The 15313-nt window shown below is 38.1% G+C and overlaps 1 protein-coding gene across 9 annotated transcripts in view; it reads right to left on the minus strand.

The window, feature by feature from the left end:
* Window positions 1-15313, minus strand: part of ALS2 (alsin Rho guanine nucleotide exchange factor ALS2) — an 82926-nt gene that overhangs the window by 40228 nt on the left and 27385 nt on the right. For 8 of the 9 annotated variants that reach the window (XM_009182792.3, XM_009182795.4, XM_009182790.4 and 5 more), the window contains 5 exons: window positions 14372-14468; window positions 10922-10999; window positions 5180-5362; window positions 2898-3069; window positions 285-465 (listed from right to left, as the gene is read on the minus strand). In XM_009182792.3, coding sequence (XP_009181056.1) covers window positions 285-465; window positions 2898-3069; window positions 5180-5362; window positions 10922-10999; window positions 14372-14468 — 711 coding nt within the window. The remainder of the gene's footprint in view (window positions 1-284; window positions 466-2897; window positions 3070-5179; window positions 5363-10921; window positions 11000-14371; window positions 14469-15313) is intronic. The other variant, XM_021923880.2, reaches the window with a different exon arrangement.

A 15313-nucleotide genomic window follows, 5' to 3' on the forward strand; every position in this document is an offset into this window, starting at 1 on the left:
CTAAAGAACCACTTATAAAGTACATTTTATGTAAATTATGCTATCACTCTGCTAGAATATAGAAGAAAACATGATAATTCATTTTTTAAACCTTTTTTTTCACTTAGAGAAGACTAAATTTTAGCAATCCAGAACTATAGTTGGCTTAAGATTAAAATAACTGCTTTGCAATTTCTATTACCTTATATCACTCTCCCTAATCTAGTCTCTTCTGATTAAGGAGCTGTTCTCCTTGGCAGAATAACCCTGCAGAGATTGAACATGACACGGGACTGGATACTTGCTCTGTATAACTATCCAAGAAGAGACTTGCATGCTTCAGGATGACCAAACTCCTGGCTTCCTTTACCCCATGAAGGAAGCTGCTCAGTGAGGCTCCATGCTGACCAATGAGGTAACACAGCTTGCTGAATCGGCTAGCCACCTCCTGCAACAGCTGGACTGTAGTTGTAGTGCCCAAATTTTCTATAACAAAATAATGATGATGATGACAACAACATAAACTGAAAACCGATCACTTTATTACGATCATATGATTATGATTATGAATTCCTCTAAGACTACTTAACCTGTTGCCATGTGCTCTCAACTAAGGAACCCAAATGATTACAGTATTAAAGCAACCTCAAAGATCACAGTATCCAGTACTTTGAGGAACTTGTTAAAAACACATTCACAGGAACCTTATAGATTCCAGGATGGCTTTTTCTGTTAAAAAGACTCTCCAGGTGATTTTAAAGATGAGCCAAATTTGAGAACCATTGAGCTAATGCAACTCTCTGGTCATTTTGAAGATAAGTAATCTGAAGCCAAGAGAAGGGAAGTCAATTATCTAATTTAAGTCACTGATTAATGACAGTCAGGAATTAAACTCACTTGGGGTGTTATATCTTTGTTAAGATTTTCAGCTTTTTTGTTCTGACTTCTGCTCCACTTGCCTCTTTGACAAGCCCAACCGATCAGTGCAGAAAAGGCAATCCAAACATTGGACTGCCGAGGATGCTCTGAATTTCAGAGAGGGCACCAGGATATTATTTGCTTTTTGCCTGTCTAAAAGTCTTCATTTCCAGCACTTCTTTCCAAGCAATTAGGAAACTAGACTGGGAAGACCAACAAAGAAATCAGCAACCAGGACAGGAGAGAGGCAGATTTAACTTTCCTTTCAGAGCAATCCAGGAAGCTTCCAGCTTAGATTGCTTCCTTTCCCTTGGCAAAGTCCTGGAGTGTTCAGCCTACCTAGAGGAGGGGAATTTATAGAACAGAGACTCTACAACACTTAAAAGGCAGAAGGTAATAAAAACAAAAACACAAATGCAGACAGTCCTCAGCTTACAAAGGGATTATATTCACAAAGACTGTAAATTAGTTGTTTGAAAAGATGTTTTTCCACTAGAAACAATGGGCAGGCTGGGCACGGTGGCTCACACCTGTAATCCCAGCACTTTGGGAGGCCAATGCAGGCAGATCACTTGAGGCCAGGAGTTCAAGACCAGCCTGGGAAACAGGGCAAAACCCCGTCTCTACTAAAAATACAAAAATTAGCAAGTGTGGTGGTGCACACCTGTAGTCCCAGCTACTCAGGTGGCTGAGGCACAAGAATCGCTTGAACCCAAGAGGCGAAGGTTGCAGGGAGCCGAGATTATGCCACTGCACTCCAGCCTGGGTGACAGAGCAAGACTCTTCTCAAAAAAAAAAAAAAGAAAGAAAAGAAAAGAAACAATGGGCTGACCTGCACAAGAAAGACAATGTCCTCAACGTGGCAAAAGTGATGTATTGAGTATTAGCCTGAATTCTGGATCAACACAGCGGGCAAGGAGTGCAGGACAGAGAAAGAGAAAGAAAACTTCCTCTCTGTTTTCTGACTGTAGGGCCAAGCCCAGAAAAAAAATTTGAAATAGGAAAAGTTTATCTGCAACAGTTCCCTCAACTTCCATTCTGCATTCCTTTCTATTCTCCCAGAAACCCCAGGTACCCAGTATATCTGGACAGGGGCATCCCATCTAGTACTACTGTAACCCATTCCCTCTGTATTACCCCCTCACTTCCAATCTCTTTGTAGCTGGGCATAGCTAAGAAAAAGAATCAGATTTAATCAACTCATGCTGAGGGATAAGATCTTTTTTCCCCCCGAGATGGAGTGTTGCTCTGTCACCCACGCTGGATGGCAGTGGTACGACTTCGGCTCACTGCAACCTCCACCTTCTGGGTTCAAGCAATTCTCCTACTTCAGCCTCCTGAGTAGCTGGGATTACAGGCGCCCGCCACTGTGCCTGGCTAATTTTTGAATTTTTAGTAGAGATGGGGTTTCACCATGTTGGCCAGGCTGGTCTCAAACTCCTGACCTTGTGATCTGCCCTCCTCAGCCTCCCAGAGTGCTGGAATTACAGGTGTGAGCCACCATGCCCAGCTGGATAAGATCTTTAACACTCTTATAGTTATCCACAATTTTAAGAGACTACTTGTAAATCCAAATAAATCTCTACTTGATATAATTCTAAGAACTATAATGAGGAAAACAAAAAGTTCAGATAGTATACTGGAAGATCTCTTAGGACCAGCAGGGGCAGAAGTGTTGTTTGGAAGTCTAACTTTATGTAGGGTCAACTTTCCCAAAGTTGTTTTTGCTCCTCTGCCATGGATATCCTAAAAGTTCCATTTTCCTACTTCTGCAAGCCGAGGGAGCTCTGGGAGTGGCAGGACAGGGCAGGGGCAGTGAGGCTATTGACAAATTGGAAACAGTTTATAAATTGTTGACTACCTGTGTACACACACACACACAAAGACAGTGGATAGAAAGAAGTAAACCATAAACTAACAGGTTTTCATTATTTGTGATATAGGAAGAAGAGATAAAGACCTGATGATTTAGTGGTGGGAGAGAGGGGGTTGCAACTTACCTAAACTGAGAAGAGGCCTGAGAATCTGAGATTTGATATCACTTAGTTTTGAATAGAATCGTCTTTCTGTAGTAGCTAACTCGTGGAGACTGGCAATATACCCCATAATGTTTTTATCCACCAAGGCTAGATAGCTATCTTTTCCTGCTGTCACTCTGCTTATATATCCAAGCTGAAACAGAGGAAAATAAAAGGATTAAATATAACATATAATTATGTCAGTAATTTGGTATACCGAAGCTGGCTTATATCAGCTGGCAAGAGCTAACTTAAATATTCAGAAAATTTGCAAGCAAGTAATTAAACCATTGGCAGCTTGAAAATTGGCCACAGTGAAAATTTGCAAGCACTACAGACTAGGGTTTTATTTGGCGGGGTGGGGGGTGGGGGGTTGCTTCTTTTTTTTTAGAGCTGGTTCATCAGTGCATCATTGTTATATATGCATATCTGGATCTATACATAACTATATACACCTACTTTCAATTATCTCCAAGATACCTTTCATTTCACATTACAAGTGTTTGGAAACAGACACCCTGGATATATAAAGATCCAAATGATAGGGATATATGTCTCAGGACCCCGTTCCGAGTAAAATAAGATTAACGAGATCAGGGAGAATCTCTATGCTATATATTAAAATATCTAGGATTCAAAAATTAACCTGCCTTTTGTACAATGAAACGAGATTTTCTTAAAAAGGGACTTTTTGTCATTTACCCAAGATACCACTGTATAAAAAACATTCCATGTCTTTATTCACATATCCCATTAAATCAGGCAGGCAAGTTACAGACCCAATGCACTATTAACATCCCATGGTAACCAAAGACACACACGAGAGCTCTTCATTCCTTTCATCGGCCCATTTGATCCTTTATCTAGACAGTGAAATCATTCATGGGGAATGTAACACCAGGACCAGCAACTATAGACACATCTTGGCCAATGTTGCCTTTAATTTTTAAATATTTTTTTGTTTTGGTAGAGACAGGGTCTTGCTATGTTGCCCAGGCTGGTCTTGAACTCCTGGCCTCAAGTGATCCTGCAGTCTCAGCCTCCCAAAGTTCTGTGATTATAGGGATGAGCCATTGTACTCAGTCCCAGTGTTACCTTTAGCAAGAAAGATCTTGTTCCCACGCATTCGTAACTTACTAGCTAGAAAAACAAACACAAAGACTAAAAAAATAAAATAAAATAAAAAAGTCAATATGCTATTTTACTCAATAAAAATAAGAAACCCTAGAATATACTAGTTTTGGGGGTTAATTTCCCTGCAACATGTCACTTTATGGGGAAAAGGAAATCTAGAAATAAGCCAATGGTTTCAGTTTATGAAAAAGAAGAAAGGAAAACAGAGTAGGAAAGCAGATCAAATGAAAAGGGGATAAACAGTAGGTAAACAGTAGGAAATAAAATTAAGGCCAAGCAAGGTGGCTCAAGCCTGTAATCCCAGCACTTCCGGAGGCTGAGGCAGGCAGATCACTTGAGGTCAGGAGTTCAAGACCAGCCTGGGCAACATGGTGAAACGCTGTCTCTACTAAAAATACAAAAATTAGCTGGGCGTGGTGGTGGGCGCCTGTAATCTCAGCTACTTGGGAGGCTGAGGCAGGAGAATTACTTGAACCCAGGAGGCAGAGGTTGCAATGGGCCAAGACTGCGTCACTGCACTCCAGCCTGGGCAACAGAGCAAGACTCGGTCTCAAAAAATAAATTAATTAAATTAGAGGCAGAGAAGTGAAGCAGGGGAAAACAGAACACTGCTGGTTGTCTGTCGGGTCTCTCACGGTCTGCCATGAGCCTATCTCAGGCTCTTGCATTGTTACTTCCCACTTACAGTTAGAAATTCAACTACTCTATTTCTGTTCTGATTCACCTCGAGGGTTCTATGGCTGCAGTCAGGAAACTTCACAGTAAAATGTGCTTTCCAATATTCCTACATGAGGGTGTTAATTCAACAAATGTTTATAAAGTATGTACTGTGAGGCTACAGCAGTGAATGAGATAGCCTAAAATCCCTACCCTTCTGAATCTTACATTACAGTAAGGAGGACAGACAATAAACAAAATAATTAATTATATAGTGTGTTCGATGGTGATAGGCCCTCTGGAGAGAATAAGGAGAGAAAAGATAAGGAATGAAGGGGGATTAAAAGGAGTTTGCAATTTTAAATAAGGTAGTTAGAGATGCTTACTAATAATTACGCATACATACAAATAAAAACAAAAAAGACTTCTCATGTGTTACTGAATGTGGGCCTTAGGATCCAATTCCTGTTCACCTTACTACAGGAGAGAAGTACTGGAGTCTTAGAACCACTGTGATTCTCTGGAAGGTTGTCACCTTCTGTAGGGTCCTGTCGGCCACTGTAATATAACCCAGGCTGGAAGTCTTCTGTATCCACTAAAAACAGGGAATAATCCTGGCCTGCGGCTACGCTCCAGACTCCATTTTCACTGCTTATCTGCAACGACAGAAAGACAGTGTCTGTCTAAGATAAAGGCAATCAGAGAGAACTTCAGATCCACAGAAACTGAAAAGTTAGGTTGCTTAAATAAGCATGGTGCAAAGTCAGTCATATCTGAGAGCAAACTCACCCAGCAACTTGCCCAATCAAATGCAGAGCAGCAGGTGCAGGAGTAAGACGGAATCCCTTGTTCAGCTTTTAAATTTAGAACTGTTTTTATAAAAATCTGAAAAATTGGAATTTAAAAAGGAAAAACCACTCATCTAATTTTTTATTGTTACTTTTGGAAGTCTGCACAGACTGTATTATAATGAAGAGACCCAGAAACTTCCAGAGCCCTACTCTAGAAGTGACAATTAGGACATACCTTTGTCTTTCCACATTTGGCTGTGTGCACAAAAATAGAGGTAAAAGAAAATCTAATAAGGCTAAATTCTATTCTGGCCAACTACACTCTTGGGAGAAAATTCAGTTTTCCCACTTGGAACTGTACTGATCCTATGTGACTTTACTGTGCCTACTCCCAGGATGTTAAAACAGGCAGAGCCCCTGACAAGCCCATCTACAGGGATACCTTAGACCAGTGGTTCTGAGTCGTCTTTGCAGCAGCAGCAGCAGCCATCACCTGGGAACATGTTAGAAACACAAATTCCCAGGCCCCAGAGCTACTGGGGGAAGGGGAATGGGGAATAGAGTCCAGCACTCTGTTTTTTTGTTTTTGTTTTTTTGAAATGGAGTCTCGCTCTTTCGCCCAAGCTGGAGTACAGTGGTGTGATCTTAGCTCACTGCAAGCTCTGCCTCCTGGGTTCACGCCATTCTCCTGCCTCAGCCTCCCGAGTAGCTGGGACTACAGGTGCCCACCACCACGCCCGGCTAATATTTGTATTTTTAGTAGAGACGGGGTTTCACCGTATTAGCCAGGATGGTCTCGATCTCCTGACCTCCTGATCTGCCTGCCTCGGCCTCCCAAGGTGCTGGGATTACAGGCGTGAGCCATCGCACCCAGCCCAGCACTCTGTTTTAACAAGCACTCCACAGGTGATTCTGATGTATGCAAAAGTTTGAGAACCACTGCCTTTAAATCAATAATTTTTAAACCTTGGGATTCCACAAAGTGATTCAGTAGCCACCACGCAAAGGCAGGTGCCAGGGCTCCAGGCCCCTACTCCATCCTTAACCAAAGTAGTTCCTTATTTGTGGGCTTTATGTATGGGATTCCACATAAGATTTCATTTGGAGAAAGTGCGTTACTGCAAAAACTACTGCCCCTGGTATTGATGGAACGTACCTCAAAATAATAAGAGCTATTTATGATAAACCCACAGCCAATATCATACTGAATGGGCAAAAACTGGAAAAATTCCCTTTGAAAACTGGCACAAGACAGGGATGCCCTCTCTCACCACTCCTATTCAACATAGTGTTGGAAGTTCTGGCTAGGGCAATCAGGCAAGAGAAAGAAATCAAGGGTATTCAGTTAGGAAAAGAAGAAGTCAAATTGTCTCTCTTTGCAGATGACATGATTGTATATTTAGAAAACCCCATTGTCTCAGCCCAAAATCTCCTTAAGCTGATAAGCAACTTCAGCAAAGTCTCAGGATACAAAATTAATGTGCAAAAATCACAAGCATTCTTATACACCAGTAACAGACAAACAGAGAGCCAAATCAGGAATGAACTTCCATTCACAATTGCTTCAAAGAGAATAAAATACCTAGGAATCCAACTTACAAGGGATGTAAAGGACCTCTTCAAGGAGAACTACAAACCACTGCTCAGTGAAATAAAAGAGGACACAAACAAATGGAAGAACATACCATGCTCATGGATAGGAAGAATCAATATCGTGAAAATGGCCATACTGCCCAAGGTTATTTATAGATTCAATGCCATCCCCATCAAGCTACCAATGAGTTTCTTCACAGAATTGGAAAAAACTGCTTTAAAGTTCATATGGAACCAAAAAAGAGCCCGCATCTCCAAGACAATCCTAAGTCAAAAGAACAAAGCTGGAGGCATCATGCTACCTGACTTCAAACTATACTACAAGGCTACAGTAACCAAAACAGCATGGTACTGGTACCAAAACAGAGATACAGACCAATGGAACAGAACCGAGTCCTCAGAAATAATACCACACATCTACAGCCATCTGATCTTTGACAAACCTGAGAGAAACAAGAAATGGGGAAAGGATTCCCTATTTAATAAATGGTGCTGGGAAAATTGGCTAGCCATAAGTAGAAAGCTGAAACTGGATCCTTTCCTTACTCCTTATACAAAAATTAATTCAAGATGGATTAGAGACTTAAATGTTAGACCTAATACCATAAAAACCCTAGAAGAAAACCTAGGTAGTACCATTCAGGACATAGGCATGGGCAAAGACTTCATGTCTAAAACACCAAAAGCAACGGCAGCAAAAGCTAAAATTGACAAATGGGATCTAATTAAACTAAAAAGCTTCTGCACAGCAAAAGAAACTACCATCAGAGTGAACAGGCAACCTACAGAATGGGAGAAAATTTTTGCAATCTACTCATCTGACAAAGGGTTAATATCCAGAACCTACAAAGAACTCAAACAAATTTACAAGAAAAAAACAAACAACCCCATCAAAAAGTGGGCAAAGGATATGAACAGACATTTCTCAAAAGAAGACATTCATATAGCCAACAGACACATGAAAAAATGCTCATCATCACTGGCCATCAGAGAAATGCAAATCAAAACCACAATGAGATACCATCTCACACCAGTTAGAATGGTGATCATTAAAAAGTCAGGAAACAACAGGTGCTGGAGAGGATGTGAAGAAATAGGAACACTTTTACAGTGTTGGTGGGATTGTAAACGAGTTAAACCATTATGGAAAACAGTATGGCGATTCCTCAAGGATCTAGAACTAGAGGTACCATATCACCTAGCCATCCCATTACTGGGTATATACCCAAAGGATTATAAATCATGCTGCTATAAAGACACATGCACATGTATGTTTATTGCGGCACTATTCACAATAGCAAAGACTTGGAATCAACCCAAATGTCCATCAGTGACAGATTGGATTAAGAAAATGTGGCACATATACACCATGGAATACTATGCAGCCATAAAAAAGGATGAGTTTGTGTCCTTTGTAGGGACATGGATGCAGCTGGAAACCATCATTCTTAGCAAACTATCACAAGAACAGAAAACCAAACACCGCATGTTCTCACTCATAGGTGGGAACTGAACAATGAGATCACTTGGACTCGGGAAGGGGAACATCACACACCGGGGCCTATCATGGGGAGGGGGGAGGAGGGAGGGATTGCATTGGGAGTTATACCTGATGTAAATGACGAGTTGATGGGTGCTGACGAGTTGATGGGTGCAGCACAGCAACATGGTACAAGTATACATATGTAACAAACCTGCACGTTATGCACATGTACCCTAGAACTTAAAGTACAATAATAATAAAAAATAAATAAATAAATAAAATTAAAAAATAAATAAATAAAATAAATAAAATAAAATTCATTGGGAAAAAAAAAAAAAAAAGAGTATCAGCTTTGGAACCAGAGTATCCTGGATCTAATTTCAGTTCAGGTAATTACTAGCTTTATCACCTTGAAAATATGATTAACCTGTCTGTGCCTCATTTTCCTTACCTGTAAAATGGGAATAATTATAGTTTATTTTGCAAAATTGTTAAGAAGATTAAATAATGTAATATTTATAAAGAATGTAATATATTGCCTGGCATATAATAAGTGTTATGCAAATGTTTGTTAAGTAAATAAAAGGAATGATCTAAAAAAAAAAAAAATAAAACTACTGCCCCTAACCTCTGGACCCAGCTTCAGCTCCTAGACTGACAGATAAAACAACACACACACACACACACACACACACACACACACAAACCCACACAAATACACTCTCTAATCTGTTAGATCCTTTGTGTTTAGATAGTTTCAGCACTGACTCCTGGACTGATGAACAAATAACCCTTAATCTATTCGATCCTTAGTATCTAGCTAGGCTCTAAATCACAGGTGATTTTGTGTGCGTGTGCGTATCTACTACTAATTTTATAGCAGTCTTCTTCTGTCATGACATTATGCTCTCAAATTCAGGCTATCCAAATAACGGACTTCCCATTCATTTTGCAAAGGATGCATTACAATTTTTGCAGGAGGAGAGAGTCTTCTTCCTAGCCTCAAAACTAATTCAAATCTCACTCTGCCTTCACTTTTAATTCTCACAGATTAAGCAGGATGACTTCAAAAGTTTTTCTCAGCGTTCCTCAAATAAAGAAACCAAGCTCATAATGGTGTTGAAGAGTTAAGAAACTAAAATTTTGTAACAAACTATTCTCTTGTCTGACTCTAAAATGTTAAAAAGGAGTTTGATTTTCAGGTCTCCATGCTACATTACAAAGCTTTCCTTAGTATGAATAAATGCACACTTTAATCAAATAAACAAAAAACAAGGAACAATGATTTGTAATATTTTTGTGATAATGTATCAGAAACTGAATAGCTTACTACTAAGATGTTTTATACTGAAAACATTTCAGATCGGAGCTAGAAGTGATCATTGTTCCCTAATGTTTTATTAAACCTTTTCATCCCAGTAAAATTAAGTTCACCAAAAGGAAAGCCAGCATGTAAAAGTCTTAAATAGTGACAGATGCACAGTGCACACTGCATATATGAATTACTGGAATATATTTTAACTGTCACTTACATTCAAAGCATATTCCTGAAATTGACGTAAATTGCCCTTCTTTAATCTCCATCACTCCAGAGGGAGCATGTCTTGGGATAGGGGAGAGATCAGGATCCAACTACATATCTATGACCTCCATATTCCACTCTGTCACATGGCGGGCATCTCTACCAAAAAGCCCTAAAACTCTTGTTTAAGGAACCAATACAACTGATAAGAATTTGGTATTTCCTCAGGGCGATGAGGCGGAAAACAAGGTGGAGAAACACATTACAGAACTGCTTCAAAGAGACTGGAAGCTACCAATCTCTCAATAGCATTACATAAACTAAAACCAATCCATCTAACAGTTAACAAAAAAAATCACCTCTACTTTTAGCTTTACTACAGAAAGTGAAAAGGCTTACCAAAAAAGGTTTTACTACTCTGCATGTTATTTTAAAATGCCCACACAAAATTACACCACCAAATAATGTTATGTAAAAGTCAAACAATGGAGAATTCAGAATAGACATTATCTGGTAACACTGAGAAAACAGCAGAGTCCTATAAACATGTTTTAAAAGAAAGCACTTTTTCATTTTTTGACTTAAAAAACAAAGGAACTATGAATATTTAATGAACAGTTGAAGCTAAGAAATATAAACACATAAAAAGCGGACATTTAGCTTGAAAACATGTGGCTTCCTGTTTTTAAAACTTTTCTTAAGAAAACCAAAACAAATTTAGGTTGTACATATGAAATTCCCCTGATTTTTTAAAGTAAGAAATAGAGAAATATAAGGTTACATTTAAGAATTGTGGAATAAGCTGCTATCAAGTTCACAAAAGTACCTTTGCAAGACGAGGAACTGTTGTTGGAAAATCGGAATGCCCAAGTTGACCAAAGGTATTGCTACCCCATGAGTAAACCTATCAAAAAAACACAGAAAAGTAGCTAAGAGTTGTGAATCTGATTTTGCACATCAACTCTGAACCTTTATAATAATTGACATATATATACAAATACCAACAATTATACATAAATTACTTATTTAGTCTTTTACTCTTTAACAGATATTAAGGAAATTCATTTTTAAACAAGACCAGAGATAATGGGCAAATAGAGTCTTGCTACATAAGAAGACACAGAGTCCACAAATTAGCCAGGTGTGGTGGTGCACGCCTGTAATCCCAGCTACTTGGGAGGCTGAGGCAGGAGAATTGCTTGAACCAGGCAGGCAGAGGTTGCAGTGAGCCAAGATTGCGCCACTGCATCATTGCATTCCAGCCTAGGCAACATGAGCAAAACTCGGTCTCAAAAAAAAAAAAAAAAAAAAAAGACACAGAGTTGAAGAGTCAATAATAACAATAACTAACACTTTTCAGTGCTTACTAACTGCCAGACATTGTTCTTAACACTTTCTGTATGTTAATCGATGATTCATTCTCACAACAATCCTAACAAAAATAAATAAATAAATAATAAGGAAACCCAGAGAGGTTAATTAATTTACACGTGGTCACAAATTCATATGTAAGAGGGGGGATTTAATCCCAGGAATTATCGTATACTGCCTCTTTTAGAGACAGCAATAAAAACGTTAAGTGATATAGAGGAAAAGTAATCATGATTTCCTACCCTGTAGATAAAAGTACTATGGAATGAACAGAAAACCTTTCATACATGAAGAGTTACTGTAAGAGAAACACAAGTACCTGCACGTCACTACAGACAAAAGAAACAAGATTACAATAACTATGTTTAGTTAAAATGTTTATTCTGATTATGAAAGTAATTCATAGTCATTGTACAAGACTGTGACAGTACAAAAATAAAAATAGAAATAAAGTGAAAATCACTGATCAACCACTTGGTGGCACCTACTCTTCTGTACATCAATAAGTATAGATCTGCAACATCATTTTTAATAACTGTCTAGAACTCTACTGTGCATATACTTTAACAAATTACCTATTGAATTAAGTTCTTTCCAATTCCTTTTTTTTTGGGAAACAGTCTCATTCTTGTCATCCAGGCTGGAGTGCAATGGCGCCATCTCAGCTCACTGCAACCTCCACCTCCCAGATTCAAGCAATTCTCCTACCTCAGTATTCCAAGTAGCTAGGATTACAGGCGCCTGTCATCATGCCCAGCTAACTTTTGTATTTTTAGTAGAGATGGGGGTCTCACTATGTTGGCCAGGCTGGTCTTGAACTCCTGACCTCAGGTGATCTGCCCACTTCAATCTCCCAAAGTGCTGGGATTACAGGTGTAAACCACCACACCCAGCCTCCAATTCTTTAATATTAAAAAGGATAGGAAAAATCCTTGAATACATATATTCATGTATCTATTTGCTTAGGATAAATTCCTAGGCAAAGACTATGCCATTCTGATTTGTGATACATATTGACAAACTGTCTTCCAGCAAAGTCCAATTTACATTCCTGTCTGCGCTGCATGCACACTTTCTCCCACATTCTAATAAATGCTCAGCATTAAAGGCACTCCTTAGGTTTGCATACGTTAATCTCATAGGTGAGAAAAACACTGTACTGTTGTTTTTTACTTTAAACATATTTGCTAAATGATCATCTTTTCATTTATTGCTGGCCATTTCTACTTCTTTCATGACTAAAATATAAATATCCTTTTGACAATTTTTATCCTTTGACAATTGTTCCTTTATATATAAGTGTAGCAACACTTTATCACATATGTTGCAGATATTTTTACCCAGTTTGTTACGTATTTTCATTTTGTTTACACTGTTTTCATTGCTGTTCGGGACTGTTGAATTATCATGTTGACAAACATATCTTACTTTCTAATTTCCAGTTTTGATGTTATGTCTTTTTCTATGCCTAAAAGAGTCATCTTAATTTGTACACACACACACACACACACACACACACACACACTCTCTCACAGTTCTAGTTTTTAATGACATCATTAATACACCCAGAATTGGAATATGTATAGCCTTCTTAGTTTTCTCCTACAGATATGAAGTCAGTAAACATTTACTACATTTACCGGATACTCAAGTCTTGTTTTCCCAACTGAATTGAAACCCTCACTTTTATATCTTAAATTCTCATATATACTTGAGATTATTTCTAGCCTATAGGCATATTTCTGTTGCATTGATCTGTTTAATTTTATAATATATAAGGATAAATCTCTCTTCCTTTTTACCTGGCTCATCTGTTTATTCTTCTAAAATAATTTTGGGATTATCTTATCAAATTGTAAATATTATACTGGAATATTTTGGGGACTGTACTGAATTTTCACTGTGCTGATTAAGGATTCCAGAGAAAAATGACATTTTTACAACTGATGCATCTCACCCAAAAATAAAATCTCTCCCTTTACTACTGCTTTTATGACTCTTCAGAGTTCTAAAGTTTGCATCATATGGGTTATACGCATTTTCTACCGATTCCTACTTCCTTAATACTCTCGGTGTAGTTGAGAGCAGAATTTCCTCGAGTATGTTTTGTTTTATTGTATGTATACAATAAAGCCAGTAATTTTTATTTTGTAACTGATCTACTTCCTAATCTCTCATTTTTAATTTTGAATAAATCATGTTAAAAACAGTAAATTCTCCTTTTTCTTTCCTAATATTGACATTTATACAGGTTATGTTAGTTTTTTGGCTAGCCTAGTATGTGAAATTTGCAATCAAATCAAATATTAAAAGGTTTAGAATTATTTATTGGCTTCTTAAAAAGATAAAGGAATTGGTGAAGAACCATTATCGAAGTATGAATGTATTTAATAATAACATTGCAGATGAGCAGTCTGAGTTTAAAAAAAAAGAGTAACTTAAAACAACTTATTTTGTGTTTATGTATATGGGTATGGTTTTTAGTAATGCTAGAGGTCACTTTCAGGTCCCACAGTTTTAAAGAAAAATGCCTTTGTTTTCTTAGTATTTTACTATATGCTTTCTTTGTCAAGTAACAAATAAAAATTCACCAGTACCCTGGAAAATCTGGGGTTCTCTTTTTAGATGAGAACACATTATAGAAAACTCCTAAATCAGGGAGACCAGTGTTTAAATCCAAGCTCCACTGTTACATATGTGTGACTTTAGACAAGTTACATAATTTCTCTTACTCCACTTCCCTCATCTGTAAAGTGGAAATAATACCATGCAAAATATTGGAAAGCTAAAATGAGATACGGTATCACTGCCTGACATATAGCAGACACTCAACGAACGAGGGTCCAATAACGTCACGTTGGCCTTCCATAAAAATAAAGTAAGTATTTAATAGTTTGCCTCCTACCTGGGATTTTGCAGTAAGTGCCAGAGAATGGTAACCACCTGCCTCCAGATGGATTACTTCTTTGCCATCCAGGCATTTTACGCACAATGGTTGAAGCCTTAAGGAGAAACACACAGGCACACAAAGTCAAAGTATTCTCAGCAAGAATCGTAGCCTTTTATAAAGTACATTCATGTAAAAATAATTTTTTTTTTTTTGAGATGGAGTCTCGCTCTGTCGCCCAGGCTGGAGCGCAGTGACGCGATCTCTGCTCACTGCAAGCTCCGCCTCCTGGGTTCAGGCAATTCTCCTGCCTCAGTCGCCCAGGTGCCCACCACCATGCCCGGCTAATTTTCTTTTTGTATTTTTAGTAGAGACGGGGTTTCACCGTGTTAGCCAGGATGGTCTTGATCTCCTGACCTCGTGATCTGCCTGCCTCGGCCTCCTAAAGTGTTGGGATTACAGGTGTGAGCCACCGTGCCCAGCCAAAAATAAATATTTCTAAAGAAAACATTAAAATAAACATAAGGGATATATGTTCAATCTACTCCTAAGTATCATAAATAAGTTTTGGAAGGTTTTAATCTTTGTCTATCAATCACTAATTAATCCCCATAATTTAGAATCTGTTAAGAATCATAAAACTACAAACGATTCTTTATAGCAGAAAGCATACTTAGGATATAATAAAAAATAACCATAGAAAGAAGGTAATTTTTAAATTAATTCCAGTTGCCTTCACTCTACTATGAATAGAGGCATTTATATTAACTCACTACTTTAGATAATCATTCCAATTACCCACTTAAAAACTTCTCAATATCTAATTTGTTAATATCATAACAGTTTCTAATAAACAAAATGCCAGTTTTACTCTAATATACATGAACAGACATAGTCTGATGTTTCAATTATAGTTATTTTGGCAGTGGCAGAGAGACGTCTTTCAGGTTAAAAAATAAA

This window comes from Papio anubis, chromosome 10 (genome assembly GCF_008728515.1).
Source record: "Papio anubis isolate 15944 chromosome 10, Panubis1.0, whole genome shotgun sequence".
In the NCBI taxonomy this organism is placed as follows: domain Eukaryota; kingdom Metazoa; phylum Chordata; class Mammalia; order Primates; family Cercopithecidae; genus Papio; species Papio anubis.